Below are 17,560 nucleotides of genomic sequence, written 5' to 3'. Positions count from 1 at the left end.
ATAGAAACATTTACAATCGATGTGTACGAAACTGAAATCTGCCCTGCCAATACACCATTTTGTCACACCAAAACTACAACAAAATCCCGCTCTGAAGGGTTTAACTCAGGAATGTACTTTTCAACAGTGTTATTCTTAGGTTTAAACTGTATGTGTTATATGATCATCCTTGCATGCTACATTGAAATCATCAGATGTGTTTATAAGTCCGCAAAAAGGGCTCGCCTTAACAAAGAAATGAAAGAACAGGTCAAATTGACTATTAAAGTTGCAGCCATCGTGGCAACTGACTTTCTGTGCTGGTTTCCGATCATCATACTAGGAATTTTTGTTCAAGCAGGAGTGCTTGTATTACCTACATCAGTATTCGCTTGGTCTGTCACCGTTATTCTACCAATAAATTCTGCTATAAATCCCTACCTGTACACAATTGCAGTCATCATCAGTAAGAAACGTAAGCGAAGAGAAGGAGAACAGACTGAACATAGTGTAACTAGGACTCAAGCATTTCTTATGTCACATTCAAACAACAAGGTACATCCACAACGTAATATGGATACCCAGATGGGTGGACCATCATCGTCATTACAAAACTCTCAACAGCAAAACTTTACATTACCTAATGTAGTGACATAATCAATATCTGTGAACATGATATTACACTATGAAAGCTAAATTCGTAACTGTAAGTGAACAATATTGTCTTGTCTAACTTATGTATTATGGGCAGCTTCAAAACTCGACCAGCGGTTGACCGGCGGTTAACCGTGTTCCATTGTTTAGAACAATAGAAACCGTCTCCAACAGGACAGAACCGGGCAGAAACGGTGGTTGAGTTTTGAAGCCGTCCCTATTCAGTTGCACATTAAGATAAAAACAAATAGCAAAAAGGCTCGAAACATTGTTTCACTAAATTTCAAGTCGAACACTTCAATCAGATTTGTGTTGAATAAAACTGCCATGTCCTCTGTTAGATTCTACGAGTTGAATACAATAGTAATAAAATGAACCTTAGAATTCTCAGTCTCAAGTGCATTGATTTCAATTTGCCACCATGAAAACAGATATTAAAAGCACTTAATCTATAGTCACCTGAAAGGTTTGATGTGACTATTATGTGTTTAACTTGATTTGTACCTGATATTAGCTTCTGTAGGTGAAGCATAAGTTCAACTTTAAAAGTGCCCCCAGGGTGGATATTTATTTGGTATACATCTGTATTGTATTTTATTATTGCACTTATAGGATTGCTGCATTATATTTTCAAAAATGATAAATTGATTTTTTAAATCACAGTCATTTACAGATATCCCCTTGAATTAGTAATATGTCTATATTTCATCCCACTTTGAAATTAGCAGTGATGCTGTGTGCGATTCGATTTTGCCACCTTTAAATGTGAGCGTATTATTGTGATTCTGAAAATGGCATACATGTTTCACAGGAATGACTTAGGTATGCACTTCATACGTTAATGCACATCACACATGTAAAGTTTTAGAACACCTGTGTTTCATGCCGGAGCAATTGTATTCCAAGTTGTATATCATCTGTGTACAAAAAAGAAGAAGTAAAAAGGGTCTTTTTTCACGGCCGGAGCGCAATACGGGAGTATCTTGTTTAGGGTATCAAGAACAGCAATAATGGGAAAAGAGGGACACAGATGTTACTCGAAAAGGGTAACTAAACTCGGCACCAAGATGCCGACAAAAATCAGTACATGTAGAAATAAAGGTAAAATTCTGAGCGAAATTGTTTTCAAAAATTCCTCAAATCTTGATTTTTCATTGTTTTTTCTTCAGGACTCTTGACTGATCGTTACCGGTGGTGTTATGTGTGTTCATTGTGACTCATAACAGTAAAATACTTGCTTAGGGTAGGAAAACAACTGCATAGTACTTGCTTTGTGTCTATTTTACATTAATGAATAATGTAGATTCCATGTCAAACCCTTATTAACATAATGATTTGTTCCATCAGGGATATCATAATTTTGCTCATCTAAATATAACCGGTTCACCTCAGCAGAGAAATGATAGGGTTCCTGCCATTGATATGGTGTTGTTTTCATTGACAACAAATTTAGGAGTATTCCACTTTTGCCGCATTCAGCTAATGAGCTTTACCTATGAGTAGGGTTCACCCAGGTCCTATTAGTATATAACTATACAAATAATGAATGTTTATGAGAATATTATAAGAATATTTTCATGAGGTGACAGATGGAATGTTCCATTCAAAGAGGCGTCAGCCGAGTTGAATGGTAAAGGTAAACTATGCCTTGTTGAATGGTAAACTTAATACAGAGGACTATTTTTCTACGAAATGGTACAAATATTCAATGTCATGTGACACACAATCCACCAATGAAATGACAAGGATTTATTTAGGTATCATATAATAATTTATAGTGTGTAAGGTGCATTTACATTATAATATTTTCTGTAATAAATTATATATTGTTGTATGGCGCTATAATGATTAAATGATCATCTCTGAGGACAGACAAATTTTGCTAGTATATTTTGATCCAAGTTTGGTAATTTCTTAATCTAGGGATAATGGAATAATGTATGTGTAATGTATGAAATGGAATTGATCCATCATTGGCAGAATGATGCTCATAATTGTTCCATTTCAGTTGTACTGTGCTCATGACATTGAGTAATTCATGGACAACACAAATGAAATAGAACAATCCATCCCTCATCAACAGAATAATGGATTGTTCCATTTCAATGGTGTTAGTCATGAAAGGGTAATTAATTTCGGGAGTTGGTTCAAATAAAGATCAAGGGAAATAAGAGAAGCAATCAAATTCAACAGGCCATCAAGTTAATGCAGTTGATAACGGCATCAGACCTAAAGCCATATTGTAACATTTGCCGAGGAGAACACCCTAAATATTTTTCAAAATTCTGTTTTTACACCATTGTAATGTACTTCAGTAAACTAACATACCCTGCAAAAATCAAGATTTTAGGTGCTGTAGCTTTGTCAGAATCCGAGATTTTGAATAAAGTGTCAGAATGCAATGTTCATAACACAGTACATACAAGGTGTGCAGGACGGTCATACACACATCAAAGGACCGTACCTGAGCACAACCGATAGAGTGACACGCATTAGAGTCATCAGTGCTGGTAGTAAATTCCAATTTTCTTTGCTCTACGCGTATTAAAGCTTGTCCGTAGCAACGAAGCAATGCGTTAACAAACCGTAGGCTTATAATAGCGGGTTCACCATTGGTGGATACCAAATAAATCCAAATAATTATTTGTTTTTATTAATTTATCTATCTATCTATGTATTACCATTCATCTGGCACGCCCGTTTCGAAGTATAATAAAGTTCAACGCGCACGCGCTAGATGTGAACTGTGACGTCATAGATCTGTTCGCAAAAATAGTCTCAGCAAGCCGCCAGTACTCCACTCGGCCAAACCGGCCGGCTCACAAGCACACCTATTTTGCTTAATCATAATGAAAATAGGGTCCGAAATTATGCCGAACTGCAACATATGTTTCCATAATCAAGTCAGCAAACAAGCAAACTATGCATTATGCACAACAAATGCGAAATAAATGTAAAGTTGACTTAAAAACTTCGTGGCTTCTTTTGCGTGTGTTTAAACGTAAACAAAACTGACCTCGTAAACCCCTGTCAGATTAAAGAAGTAAATACACGTTTCTCCACATCATCCGATATTCAAAACTTCACCAACATTAATTTATATACGAATGATATTTATTGAATAATAAAAGTGGATAGGCGACCCATATATTTTACAAAATAGTCACTTGAAAACGGACCAGTTCCAACACAGTTCAGTCGTGTTATCACGCACAGGTCAAGGTCATTAGAGGTTGTGGAAAAACAGCCCAAAAGAATAATGTCTTGTTTGCGTTCTATGATTCACCGGTTGTATTAATTTTTTTTTTTTCATGTCGTTATCTTGACTAAAAACAACGAACTAATAAGTTTTAGTCGATACAATTTTTAAAACCGAACTTACTGTTCTATTATATTGTAAATAATTATTGTAATTTTAAATTTTATAGATTAATTTCCATGTGGTTGAATGTTTTTTAGAAATTATAATAATAAACAATACGCTCTAAAATTGGTAATAACGTAAGCATTATATTTAAATATTATGGCCAGTGATGCCAACGCCGCGCCTTAGGCGCACAATTGGGCTACTTGGCGATCACTTGCCGCTACTCAAAAAGCATGCCGCTACTTGTCTAAAATTGGGCTACTTTTGCCAGTCTCAGGTCAGCGGCACTAATTTGAGGAATTTCCTTTCAATTTAGCCGATTTATAAAGGTTTTGAGTCTTTGAAGCTCCAAATTGAAATTACAATGGGTTTTGTGACCATTTATTGATCGGTCAGTAACTTCCCAGTAAGTACCGGAAGTTTCAAAGTCAAGTGCTTTTCCGCCCAATTGGGTGTTTTTGCGGTCTAAATTGGTAAATCCGCCCAAATATCCGGTATTGGGCGCTTTTGGGGAAGTTAAAAAATTGGGCTACTTGAGAATCCTTTACCGCGGCCTGGCGAGGCAATGCGCCGCGCCTTGACGCTGAAAAGTTTTGGCAACACTGATTATGGCCACCCAGGGAAATCCCGCGATATCGACGCGTTCGTCAACAACTGCTCAAAATCAGCTGTTTCGTTGTCGGCCGCCGTGGATTCCACCCACTATTATCAGCAATATCAACATGATCTGATCAGATTCTGCAGCAGTTATTGAATGTGAGTTGTAAAATGAGAAAAGCTTTGACTGACTGAGGAAAATGATGCTGCAGAAATCGTTGGATTGCAGGTTTACAGGCCTCACAGTGCACGCCACACGGTGAACACGTGTATCAATGTGTTGCACGTTGCACACAGTACATGAGTACTGAATTGCAGGTAAGCTTACAATTATTTTGTGTTGTTGTTGTATGAACTCCAGATCAGTGCACGTACATGTAGCCCTCTAGATGAACATGAAATTAGATAAGACTCAACAAATTCAAACGTGTGTGGCTGTGAGCTCAAACAGAATAGGCCAAGGTAAACAATTAAAAAAAAAACAGTTTGGACTAGACTGTGCATGACAGACAGTTCGCATGCCGTGATACTATTAAATTATACAATCTAGTATAGTACCCACACTGTCACTGACTGACCTGAAACTAAAAATCTTGCCTGAATTTGAATGCATCCCAATCGATTAGTGTAATAGTGGCAGCGCGCAGCGAAACATTATAATCTTCTAGTTCTAGCAATTTCATTTGGAGACTATTTTCAAGAGCCCGAATGTACATGTAGGTGACTAGGTGCGCCCCAGGCCAGGGGGCACTCAACTGAAACTGTAGGTAGGTGTGTGTGCGCTATGCGCCACGCAACTTTGGGAACTAAGAACTGATTTTGGGAAAAATAGGGGGCTTGATGAACTGAAATTTCAACATTTTTGGTGGGTCTTGTGAACTAAAATTGGGCCATATTATAGACTTTGGAACTAAAAAAATTCCAAAATTGTCCAAATTTTGGCTAATAGAGCTGCAATTGCCAGAGTTTGAGGCTCAAAGAACTGGAGCATGCTCCAAATGTGGGTCTTAAGGAACTGCCGGTGACCCTTGACCGCCGCACATACCCATACCCCATTTACATATAGTACCCCCTTTGGGAGTTGCGCTCGCCGCTTTGCTAGATTTGAATGACAAGCCAATGAGTGGGAAGTGCACAAATTTTGGGCCAAAACACTGTTTTTCGTACGGAAAAGTAAGATGCTCAAGTATTGATTTACAATGTAGGCCTATTTGTTCTGGCGATCTATTATGATTTTATGGGGGGATGCCCGATTTTTAGAAATTTAGTGGGTACGTGGACTACATGCTTCCGGTCCGCCACCTGCCAATGATTTCATTAAAAACAGGGACTGTTTTGGCCAGTTGATTGATTTTAATTATTTGTTTTTTTATTTATTTATTTATCAGAAAATTGACAAAAAAGTGTTTGCAATAAAAATGTTGTTAGATTTTTCAAGCTTTGAGTGACGTTTTAGGGTCATTTAGCATTCATGAGCTTCCAGAAAAAGAAATGGCCCACCAAGGCACCAACCCTACGTGGCAAGTCCCTCCATCTGTAGAACAGGTTTTTCTTATTTGTCAGTGGAGCATTATAATAAACGGAGCAGTGAGAGAGAACTTTTTCAACAGAGCCAATTTTAGCACCTTTATTTCAACAAGACAAAAAAAAAAAAAAAAAAAAAAGGTTTGTCTCAAAGCTCACAAGTGGTTTGAAAACAAATGCGAAATGCGCTTTTTTTTTTTTTTTTTATTCCCGACTTTTTATGGTATTTTGAGAAAAAAAGTCTGATTTTCGCCCAACTTTTCTGGAAAAAACTATAAAAAAAAAAATTTGAAATAAAAAAAATTTCCGCATTTCTTTTTTGTCAAATCGCATGATTTTACAAATGCGAGCACAAGCTTTGAGACAAACCTTTTTTTTTTTTGCCTTATACTCCACCAATTGATTTCAAAATTGATACAAATTCCATACATTTTAAAATCATTTAAAATAAAGTATGGCAAGACCACAAATTATCACTTTGCTATATATAAAAAAGACAAAAATTATTTTTTGTTCAATATTTATGTGAAAAAATATTAAAATTACCGTGCGCCACTCAGTGCGCCACTCGACTGACTCCAAGCGCCACAAGATGCCAAGGCGCCACTCAGTTGAGAAGGCCTGCTCTAGGAACTGTCTTTTGGAATTTGCAGGAGAGCATTAACTAACTCTTCTGGATCATTCAAGGAGAGCTGTTTACAGCATTTATGATTGAATAGAATGTAAGGAGAAAACTCCCCACACCTTAAAAAAATACCTTGAATATGTATTCATGTATTTTCAAAGATTAAATTGATGCACACCATATAAGCCTGCATGTTTGTACTTGCTTAAAAATGTTTTAATTTTTTCTTCTTCTTTTTTAGGAAACTTCTGGAGCGCATTTACACACAGTCACACCTACATCAGGCTACATAGATGTGCATAATTGAACTAGTTACGGTGTACTAAATGGTGTCTTATCCTGAACCTGAAACAGTGGATTTGTGGACATTAGAAACTCACAAAAGACTGTAAGTAAAAAAAAAAAAAAAAAATGATACAATTTTACAAAGCATAAAAAGGCAAAACAAAGTTTGTCTCTCATTCTTGCATTCGTATTCGTGGTGTCTGTGTTCTCTTCTTCTTTTTTTAGGAAACTTCTGGAGCGTACTTACACACAGTCACACCTACATCAGGCTACATGTATAGATGTGCATAATTGAACTAGTTACGGTGTACTAAATGGTGTCTTATCCTGAACCTGAAACAGTGGATTTGTGGACATTAGAAACTCACAAAAGACTGTAAGTATTTTTTACAAGGAAAAAATGATACAATTTTACAAAGCATAAAAAAGGCAAAACAAAGTTTGTCTCTCAAACCTGCATTCATATTCATGGTGTATGTGTAGCCCTCAGTGGCTGGTTCATTTTACTAGTCTTGCCAGTCTTCAGTCTTTATCATAAACATAATGACATGTACGGACCTGAAGTCTTGCAGCGGTACATAGGAATGCACTGTAAGTTTAAGAAATCCAAACTTCAAGCATCAAGAAATATACCTTGCATTTGTCAGTTTTACCTCAGAGATGTTGTAGACCCTCTCAGTGCAGAAACATCACAAGGAGAATGCTGCTCAATATGATAAATCCAAATCATGAAAATAAAGCAATTTTGCAGAGCAATATTTTGATCACTTTTGCACTAAGTAAATTACTCCAGGTTTTGCCAACTCGGGGAATGTTGAACCCACCCAAAAGATGAGATCAATGTAGATCAATTATCTCAACTTTGGTATGTTAGTATAGTACAATGGAATTAAAATCATCCATATAAGCCCAAACTCTGGTACAATGGGATTAAAATCATCAATGCTGGCCAAAACTGTCCTTGAGAGAGTTCCTCGGCTACATCCTTGGAGCCCAAAATGAGCCCACATATTGTGATGTTTCTTATTTGTGGAAAAGATATCAATAGAGTGCACTGTAACCATAGAGTCTATGGTTACAGTTACTGGAACTACAATTTTTCAGGCCTTTGTAAATGTTTCTACATGTATCACTGTCAGGAAAAAAATACCCTGAGCAAGAAAATAGTGCCTAAAATGAAGCATGCAAATGCTCTGTTAATGCTTGATAAAACTGAAAGCAAGCAGAGCAGCTATTTTGTAAACTGATTTGTGGGCTATGCAATCTCCACACAGCAACGTCAAAATATCCAGTGACTTCATGTGAAATAAATAAAGCAGTAGAACTAATTTATCATGTACATTATATCACTCCTCAGTCTTTCTTTTTTTTCCTCTTTGGAACTTAGCCTGAACTTCTGGACAACAAGTTGTGTGGTGTGCACGCATCATGGCCAGAAGGCGTTGCAGAGGGTTCTGGATGTTGCTATGTATGGCCTCTTCTCGATTTTGTTCTTTATGAGCTCGTTCCCGCCTTGTTCATTGAGTCTTCCAAGTCCAGCTCTGAAGCGCCGAATCTGCTGCATCGCATGATCTTCCAATATGTGGAGCTTCAGGGATATTCTTGAGTTTGGAAACAGGAGTCGATACGACATCATAAATTCCTTAATGCAGATATCTACAATGTGAGTAACAATATAAGTTAAAACCAATGTCAAGTACATGTTGGTAGTGTATACACTCGCCCCCCTCCAATTGAAGTGACAGTTCTTAATAATCTTCAGGAATAATTAGTTGGCAAAAATCAGCGGGTTGCCCTTTAGAGCTGTGCAGGGCAAGATTTTCTTCACCCCAATCATGGACTTCCCTGTCCTATCTACCGCTGAATCCACCCTAACTACCCCAACCCGCAACCATTTTTACAACACCGGACTGGACGTCTCTTTTCGTTAATAGCCTGGTAAAACGAGTCTTATAATCTTGTGAGCTGAATTTTCATTTTAGGTACAGAAACAATGTACATTGTAGTGCAATGAAACCTATTACAGGTCTATTCAAATGACCAATACTACAATGTACAAATTTACAAACCAAAAATCAAACAAACCTGCTTTCTCAATTTCCTCATCAGACAAGTTGTTACTTGTGTTGATAACATAATGCACATCTGCAAAGTTATTCAGTATCCTTGTGTACTTCTGTTTGATTTCAGATGCAGTCCTGAAGATGGAAAGTGGGATGTGGTCATTCATGCTGTTCACAGTGTCCAATGCATGTTTTGCAAGGTCCTCTATCACTTCTGGCTATAAAACATAACAAAAAGATACCAGCCATTGGAATGTAATTATGGAAATTAGCTTGAAACTTGCATGATGCTAACAGATCATGAACAGATTATAAAAGCTGTACACATACAGTTGCATCAAGTTGTGGAAAACATGCATGGAGATTATAATGATACAAAAATTGCACATTGGAATGCGTACAATTTATGTACATGAAGGTACATTTTGTACATTATCAATGCTGAAATACATTTAGAGCTGGCTTCATGATGTCTTTTTACGTGATTAAAAATATGGAATCACCACTTTCATATCGAAAATGTGCAATAAAAATGTTACCATTTAAAATAATGGAAAAATAAAACACCTGTGTGTGTGCATGATCATTGTGATCTGAGATCTTTAAATTACTTGGTTGGAATATAACTACTGGAATATATCCTTGTAGCAAAGAGATGTTACAGAACTGTGCAGACTGCAGAGGTAAGTACGTGTAAGTACATTGTATTGTAGTCCAACATTCATGTCTACATTATAATTATTAGTTTTAAAAAATTAGTTAGGAGCACAGAACAGTGTGTGCTATGTTTGTGCAATTTCAGAAAAAATTACCTGACAAGCCTTTTTCACATGATTCCCTGTGAAGGTTTTTCCATGGTAGGCCTGTCTTCGAACATGGTGCTTCTGTAAGACGTCGTCCAGACCCGATGACACCGGCCCAGATCCAAAAGCCATTTTCAGTTCATCAAGTTCTTTTTGCTGTAAAAACATTTAAAAAAAAAAGGAAATTGACGGTCAGAAGGGCAGAAAAATGTTCAGGTCCAACCGATCCAGATTTGGTATTTTTGTTATGAATTAAAAACATCAATTTTTTGATATGAATTTGGATGGTTTTAACCAAAATCACAAATTGTTGGGTCCAACTCAGCCAGACCTACAAATTTGTCTGGATAAAAAATGTTGGTGTTGGTCATAAATTACCATTTGTGCAATCTGCTCCCTTAGGCATTGTTGCTTAACAATGATGTCCTGAAGTGCATCATCATCATCAGTAGGAACTTTGTCATTCTCAACCTGACTTAGCTTTAAAAGCTGAAGTGGGAGATCTTCTACCAGGTCTTCCAGTTTAGCCTCCTTCTTCTGAATGCTGGTTTTAAGTGCATGAAGTCGATTCTTGGCTGATCTGATGGTTTGTGTGAAGTTGTTGTCGACTAGATCTTGAGAGTCTTGTGAATCTTGGGAGGCCTCTTCTTCACACTCAACCTGGTAGTTGAAGATGGTGTTGTCCAGGGTGTTGCATTCTTCCTCCAATAGGTCATACAATCTTTTGAATATCCCTAAGGATACATGGAGGGATGGAACCACCACCTGTACAGTAATTGAGGCAATTCAATATATAAGAATGTATGCAAATGAATTTTGATAAGGCAAAAAAAAAGGTTGGTCTCAAAGCTTGCACGCGCATTTGTAAAATCGCGCAATTTTACAAAAAAGAAATGCGGACATTTTTTATTTAAAAAAAAAATTATATTTTTTCCGGAAAAATTCGCTGAAAATCAGACTTTTCTTCTCAAAATAACATTAAAAAATCGCATTTCGCATTTGGTTTTTTTAAAACCACTCGTGAGCTGAGACAAACCTAAAGCAATTGTTTGATTTGCGAAACCCGACGACAATAGGACTTTTTTTTCTAAATTTTTTGGAAAAAAAAATAATAATATTAATATTGATAAAAATGTTCTAAGGCCTAATACACACAATTAACAGAATGTGAATGTTTAAAAAAAAACACTAACCTAGTTTTTGGTTTATGTTATGCCAATCAAACAATTTTTTAGGCCTGTTTTGTATGGTGTACATGGCGATGAAAAAAAACCCTGAAAAAAATCACCCTCTTCAACGGCCGGGTCCCACAGATTTTCTGTTTCTGAGATTTTAGTGTACATGCATGTAAACCCGGCTGTTTTGGGTGCTCTGAGTTTGATGTATCCCTGTACGACTTACATTCTCTGGCTCAATGCAGAGCATCGGCTCTCTAACAATGCTCTTGGAGATTTTCTTTGATTTCCTCTTGTCAAAATTTCCTTCTGTGGTATACCGCTCAAAGTTCTCTTTGATGTTTGCCTGTGTTCGGAGCCGTCCTGCCTCTCTGTCCTGAAGGGATAATTGGAAATCGGCATAGGATGTCTCACAATATGGGCATGGGTAGACCGCTGTAAAACAAAAGAAAACAAGAAATTGTGTTCATGTAGGTCAATCAACAAACCTTCTGATGGCCCGCTCATGCAGGTACGATTTCTGATAATTCCATGTGGCAGTCAGATCAACATGCATTATTCCGGGCGGCTGGCGTCAGTCCCGGGCGTGGCCGCCTGACGGTGCCCACCATAACTTCAACCTTGATGCCTATCCAACTGCGACGCGGGGACAATGTACGGCTCCATCAAAAATCTATAGGTTTTTTTTTTTCACATTCAAAAATCACAATACGCACCATTACATCCAAGTACACCATAGATCTTGTCAATGAGTTCCAGATCACCAAAGAAAAGTAGTCGAATCTTTTTCCCTCTGAAATTAAGGTGAAAAAAAGACAATTTTAAATATGAAACTTAATTTACCCCCTGTATCAGGGACTGCATTTTAAGGGGAGTGAGATAGCTCCCCTACCGCTCTCCTTAAGTCTCATTTAGGAGCGTGATAGCTCTCCTCAATTGTGATTCACTCAATGGTAAACAGTTCACATAACTCTCCTACAGCTCTCGGCTCTCCTTGAACAAATCAGGAAGCTATTAATAACACTCCTCATTTTAAAAGGCAGTCACTGCAGAATTCAAAATAAGTTTCTAGGTTCATTGAAAGATGTTTTCAATTCACAATTCTAAAATACATGGTATAAAAAAATGTATAAAAACTAGTAACTTAAAACTGGTACTTACTGCCAAGTCATGTTCATTAGGGCTTCAAGTTGTTCATTGAAACCTTCTAAGGTTAGGTCCATGTTTATAACCGAGTCTTTCGCCTCAAAACAAGAAAACATCCGTGTATTTGCCTCTGAGTTGGGGTTTGAGACATTGACAAGTTGAAAGAACATCTTCATCATTTTTCCACCCTTGTCTCCTCCTGAAACAAATTTTAAAATGTAGAAATGATTAAAATCATGAAAAGAAATTCATTGTACTGTGACCTAGAATGGCTTGCAAAAAAGGGCTGATAGCCAAGACCCAAGAAATTAACTTCTTTTGCAAAAGCTGGATGTACATGTACCGTACATGCTCAACATTCATCGGCCTTCTTTTGACCCATGTTGCAATTAACAAATTATCAGTACAGTACAGGAAAGTGAAATGGAAGAAGTGCATTGTGGGAAGTGAACTTTAATACTTCTCTGGGATGTACTTCACCTGACAGATAGGAACTCACCTATCTTGATCCATATCTCCTCATCCGGGATCATCCCGTCATGCCACGTTAAGGTGTTTGCTCTATAAATCAAAATATTAAGGTTATTAATTATTTTAAACTGTTGTGATTTGGTAGTTCACATCATCTTACTTAATGGTAGTGAGCTTTGGCAAAAACTGCATTGCTCAATTCAGTAGCAGCGTAGTAGAAGAATTGAAATATCACAGATATACTTTTATAGGTGCTGCGGTTCTTGAGTTACGTTGTAAAGAGGGCTGAAACAACAACACTTTTATAAAACGTACATAACTCATTTAACAACAATAAATTAAGCAAGTTAATTTGCAAAGTATACGATTTGTAGAATGGACTTTTGCCAAACATCAAGGTGTTAATTTTCAATAATATATTAAACTAGATAATGAAAATCGATTTTTAGGTTGCTTCGACCAACAATACCTCGTCTACCCTTAAAGAAACAAATTCAAAGAGTGTTGTCCAAAGCAACCCTGTTTTTCGGTACATACATGTACATGTACATACCAATCACAAATCGCATGTTTTTATTTGAAACTAACTCATATTGACCACAAAAAAAAAAAAACTAGTTAATATACAGCCGTCTGTCAACATGCGATATTCAAAATTCCTTGTCTAGTGCAATGACGTCCCAGTATACAATGAAGGTTGGCAACAATTGAGCACAAATAACCATGACGTCATTGTAATAAGATGATTTCGGCGCAGTAATTTTGAATACCGGTATTGCTATTGAAAGCAAGCTGAACTTTATTGTCATGAGTTAGTTTTGTAAATAAAACCAAATTATGTTTCTAACATTAGGCCAAAAAAAAAATTGTTGTGTTGTCCTCAACCACCCGACCCTAAAATCTGAAAAATCAGGGTCATAATTTTTTTTTTTTTTGAATGATGATTTTACAGATTTGTTCAAAAAATCAATGTTTTTATTGAAAGACTAGTCTTTAATTGATGTCTAACAGGTATCCTGAAGTCAAAATTGACAAATGTCCCCTAATTGAAGAAGCATTATTTAATATTTGAGGGGATTTTTAAAAACTTAAGGTTTAAAAAAAAAAAAAAAAAAAAAAAAAAATCCGACCGTCCTACCCAACTTTCCCATTTTCCCACTTGAGGGCAACACAACAATTTTTTTTTGGCCTTATAAGGCTGGATTAAGGCATAGTAGTGTTGTGATTACCAGGGACATTCTTGAAACAGTACCGTATCATTACATTGTATCCAAAAGATTCAAAAATATGTTTTAGTTCTAAAAAGGCGGCAACTCCGGAAAGGAAAAAAACATTGTTGTTAATCAAGCATTCTTTTGGACCTAAATGTGGTGTCATACATGTATCAGAGTGAAAGAGAGAAAGAAAATTACATACTGGCTATGGCGGTCCAGCAAATCCAAAACCATTTTTGGTAAATCCTTAACGTAGACAAATGGTGTCTCCTTGACCGCAAAGCCATTAGAACCCTTGGCGGATGTGTCTGGAAAAACTAAGGGGACAAGCTTTCCTTCTATGTTGTCCCCCAAGAGCTGATTTCTTCTGATCCGCATAGACTCTTCTGAGGCAACAGTGGTATTGACAGAGCTGAAATACCTGTACATGTATAAAAAAAAAAATTGATACGGTACATGTATGCAGGGAGAATTTAGAATAAATTAAAACTGCTTGACAAAATTTATGTCCATGTCCCCCACCCCAGCTGCCACTTCACTATGACAACAGGTTTAGTTTATTTTAAACAATTGATAACATAAAACTTTAAAAAAGAAAATAATTTTTAGATATTTGATGAAAAACAAAAACTGGTCAGACCAGGTTTTGATTTTTTTTCCGCTGAATGCGTAACATGTATGTATACACAAAACCAGCAATTTTACCTGTTCAATACATGTACATGTAATTTTGACTGCAGACATTGTAGAAAAATGTAGTGTTGTTTTCCTGCATTTGGATTACCAACAATCCAACATGTGCACACATCAGAATGGTTCTTACTGATTTCTGAGAGAGAAATACCACTTGGTATTTCTGAGGCTACACACATAGGCTACAGTAGGGGGTGGACATTGGAGGACAAAGTGAATTTTAGGGGTGAAAAGTGAAAAGGGGTGTAATTTCGAGGGTTTTGCCTCAAAAGTGGGTGGAAAAATATTTTGGGGAATTCCGCTTACCACTCCCCCGGTAGTACCGTCACTGCACACAAGCAATTATCCTAGTCACTGGGGGTCTGGGGCACTTGAAAGGGTATGCAAATTTGTAGGGTAGTGAGGGGAATTTTGAAGGTCATATTTAAAGTAAATAATGATAATTTATAAAAAAAAAACATACTCCTGCCTTGAGTGCCTTCCCTTTTTTTTTTTTTTACCTTCTTAACTTCCGGAGCTGCTCCCAAGTCAATCGCACATGGCGCATCATAGCCAAAGCAGAATCAGTGTCCAACTTGATGCTGGCCTGAAGGGCATAAGTTTGGATTTCTTCCTGCAAATGAATCTGCGGCTGGTCAAGTGATATAATATTTCGTAGGCTGTTGATTTCCCCTGTTCTTTGCTTGATATATGCTCTTGTTATCTCTGTTGAAGGTTTACGGGCATTGGTGATCTGATGGATCTTGGCTGGCTGTAACAAAAATTGATAATTCAAAAACAAAAATATCAGTGTACTACTTTAGTACTTGTATGCTGTACATGTGCATCTACCGACTTACATGTACATGTACATTGTATTGTACCGGTACTTACAGTGTATTATATTTGGTGCTGTTTGAAAAAGACCAATTGATAATCATTGAGTACATTGTACATGTGCATAGGCCTAAATAGGGTGGTTGTACAGCCTGTCTCAAAAAAAGTTGTGCAAGTGAAAAGCGCCCTCTTTGGCGATTAGGAAATACCGTTGTGACATGATGCTTACATCAACGTCAAGGGCACAGTCTTAGCTCTCAAATACCGTTTGTTCTGTTGAATTTGCTCTTTTTAATCTCGAGATATGTTTAGTTAAGAACGAAAGGGTAAAATCACAATTGTGCCACTTTTACTAGGGAATAGGGCTGTACATGTAAATGTTTTCATTTATTTTTTCGGCTTTGTGGAGTGTTCCTGGACCTACATGTAGACCTAAATGCTAGGATCATTCATGTAGGCCTATTTTTTTAATTTTTTTTTTTTAAGTCATTTATTTTTTCGGCTTTGGAGTGTCCCTGGACCTAGACCTAAATGCTAGGATCATTCATGGTTGATTTACAAAAAAAAATAAAAATTGTACTCATGCATACTCTATTAATGATTTGAAAATGCATACAAATTCAATGCATTAAAAAAAAAAAAAAAATAGGCCTACATTTTTTTTTTTAAATCAACCATGAATGATCCTAGCATTTAGGTCTAGGTCCAGGGACACTCCACAAAGCCGAAAAAATAAATTTTTTAAAAAAAAATTAAAAAAAAATAGGCCTACAATTTTTTTTTTTTTAAATCAACCATGAATAATCCTAGCATTTAGGTCTAGGTCCAGGGACACTCCACAAAGCCGAAAAAATAAATGACTTAAAAAAAAAAAAAAAAATAGACCTACAATTTTTTATTTTTTTTAATCAACCATAAATGATCCTAGCATTTAGGTCTACATGTACATGTAGGTCCAGGGACACTCCACAAAGCCGATAAAATAAATGACTTAAAAAAAAAAAATTCTTTGAAATTCGAGTATAGTCCCACCCCAATTTTCAAAAATGTTCACCCAAAAATGGGATGGGACTATACTCTGCATCAGTACTGATACCGTTACATATTATAAATGCCAGAATAGCAAACTGTAATTTTTTCGTAATTTTTTTCCAATTTTTTTTTAATTAACTGGGCACTTCAGAATACATGTAGGTCCAGTGGTTCTCCAAATTAAAAGTCGCCAAAAAAATTGTTTTTATTTTCTTTTTGATCAGATCAGTAGGAAAATGGGATATACATGTAGGTTGAGCCCTAAAATTTTTTTAATTCTTCCTTGGTCCAGGTATGTACAAAAATGTGCATAGTCATGTGCTGGTGATTTTGGGAGCTTAACAAACATATTAGGTGGGCGCTTAATGGGGCATGGGCTCTTAATGGAACGAATCTGTTATAATAAAGTTTTAAAAAAGTAAAGAAGAAAAAACGTACCATCCCTGCTGTTTTGATGAAAGCCATTTTGTTTTGATCTTTCTTTAGCTTCAGCCAGGTCCATCTGTCAGTCACCTTTTCAATCTGTTCAGGTATGTTTGCCTGTTTGTCATGCTGTTTTGCTGCTTCCATTAAGATAGTACAAGCCATTTTGATGGGGTTTTGAACGTGTGATTGTGAATTGGCACTGGCAGTCTGCTGTACATGTTGGTCTGGTGATGTTTGTGTGCAAGAGCTGCAGGGACATGTTATTATTGTCTGTTTTGCAGCACATTTGTGCCCAGCCATTTGGCTTAAAGACGCCTACTTCTCAAGATTGACAACATGATACCAGTAAATTAGGTATCAAAACATTTAACATATGAGGGCTGGACTTGACATCACAATAATGGACTGACTGTAAACAAACCGGACAAGGTACAGAAGACGATTCATGAAACTGAAAATAATGGGACAGACAGGACGAGCAAAAATTATGATCACATGAAGTTGTTACACCAGACGAGATCATGGACAAACAAATAGCACAGACAAACAAGTTTTCAGTGTTTGAATGATGTAGAATTTGCAGGTCCGGTACTGTAGGAGATGAATTGGTGGATGCCAGTTGAAGGTGCTGAAATATGTTTGTTGATCCTAGCCGGAATGGTAGCTCTGATGAAGCTTCTGGTTGTTTCG

The 17,560-nt window shown here is 36.8% G+C and overlaps 2 protein-coding genes and 1 long non-coding RNA gene across 5 annotated transcripts in view; 1 reads left to right on the top strand and 2 right to left on the bottom strand.

Annotated features, from left to right (window-relative positions):
• Positions 1–17,560, bottom strand: part of LOC140147758 (mutS protein homolog 4-like) — a 98,886-nt gene that overhangs the window by 17,269 nt on the left and 64,057 nt on the right. The window lies entirely within an intron of this gene.
• Positions 4,707–8,541, top strand: LOC140148981 (uncharacterized). Of its 2 annotated transcripts, XR_011858545.1 has the most exons (4): positions 4,707–4,915; positions 6,988–7,134; positions 7,257–7,407; positions 8,419–8,541. It is a non-coding gene; the product is annotated as an uncharacterized lncRNA (long non-coding RNA). The 2 variants fall into 2 exon arrangements; XR_011858544.1 differs by lacking the exon at positions 6,988–7,134.
• Positions 8,458–17,155, bottom strand: LOC140148980 (uncharacterized). 2 transcript variants are annotated; one of them, XM_072171105.1, is made up of 11 exons: positions 16,883–17,155; positions 15,097–15,347; positions 14,106–14,324; positions 12,718–12,779; positions 12,234–12,417; positions 11,789–11,865; positions 11,299–11,507; positions 10,276–10,662; positions 9,907–10,053; positions 9,117–9,312; positions 8,458–8,687 (listed from the first exon to the last, which is right to left on the bottom strand). In XM_072171105.1, the coding sequence occupies exons 1-11, from the start codon at positions 17,030–17,032 to the stop codon at positions 8,458–8,460; spliced, it is 2,112 nt and encodes a 703-aa protein (XP_072027206.1). In that variant the 5' UTR covers positions 17,033–17,155. The 2 variants fall into 2 exon arrangements, with proteins under 2 accessions (XP_072027206.1, XP_072027207.1); XM_072171106.1 differs by lacking the exon at positions 10,276–10,662.

The sequence above is a fragment of the Amphiura filiformis genome, chromosome 3 (assembly GCF_039555335.1).
Source record: "Amphiura filiformis chromosome 3, Afil_fr2py, whole genome shotgun sequence".
NCBI lineage: Eukaryota > Metazoa > Echinodermata > Ophiuroidea > Amphilepidida > Amphiuridae > Amphiura > Amphiura filiformis.
Note: the sequence above shows the minus strand (reverse complement) of the source record. Positions and strands in the feature narration are given on the sequence as shown.

What these genes read in the sequence shown, in the direction of transcription:
- LOC140148980 (XM_072171105.1), bottom strand. Translation starts at nt 17,032, where the DNA reads ATGGCTTGTACTATCTTAATGGAAGCAGCAAAACAGCATGACAAACAG. An exon ending in GGAGATATGGATCAAGATAG is followed by an intron (nt 12,418 to 12,717) that starts GTGAGTTCCTAT and finishes AATTTGTTTCAG; the next exon opens with GAGGAGACAAGGGTGGAAAA. An exon ending in ATGTGAAAAAGGCTTGTCAG is followed by an intron (nt 9,313 to 9,906) that starts GTAATTTTTTCT and finishes TATGTTTTATAG; the next exon opens with CCAGAAGTGATAGAGGACCT.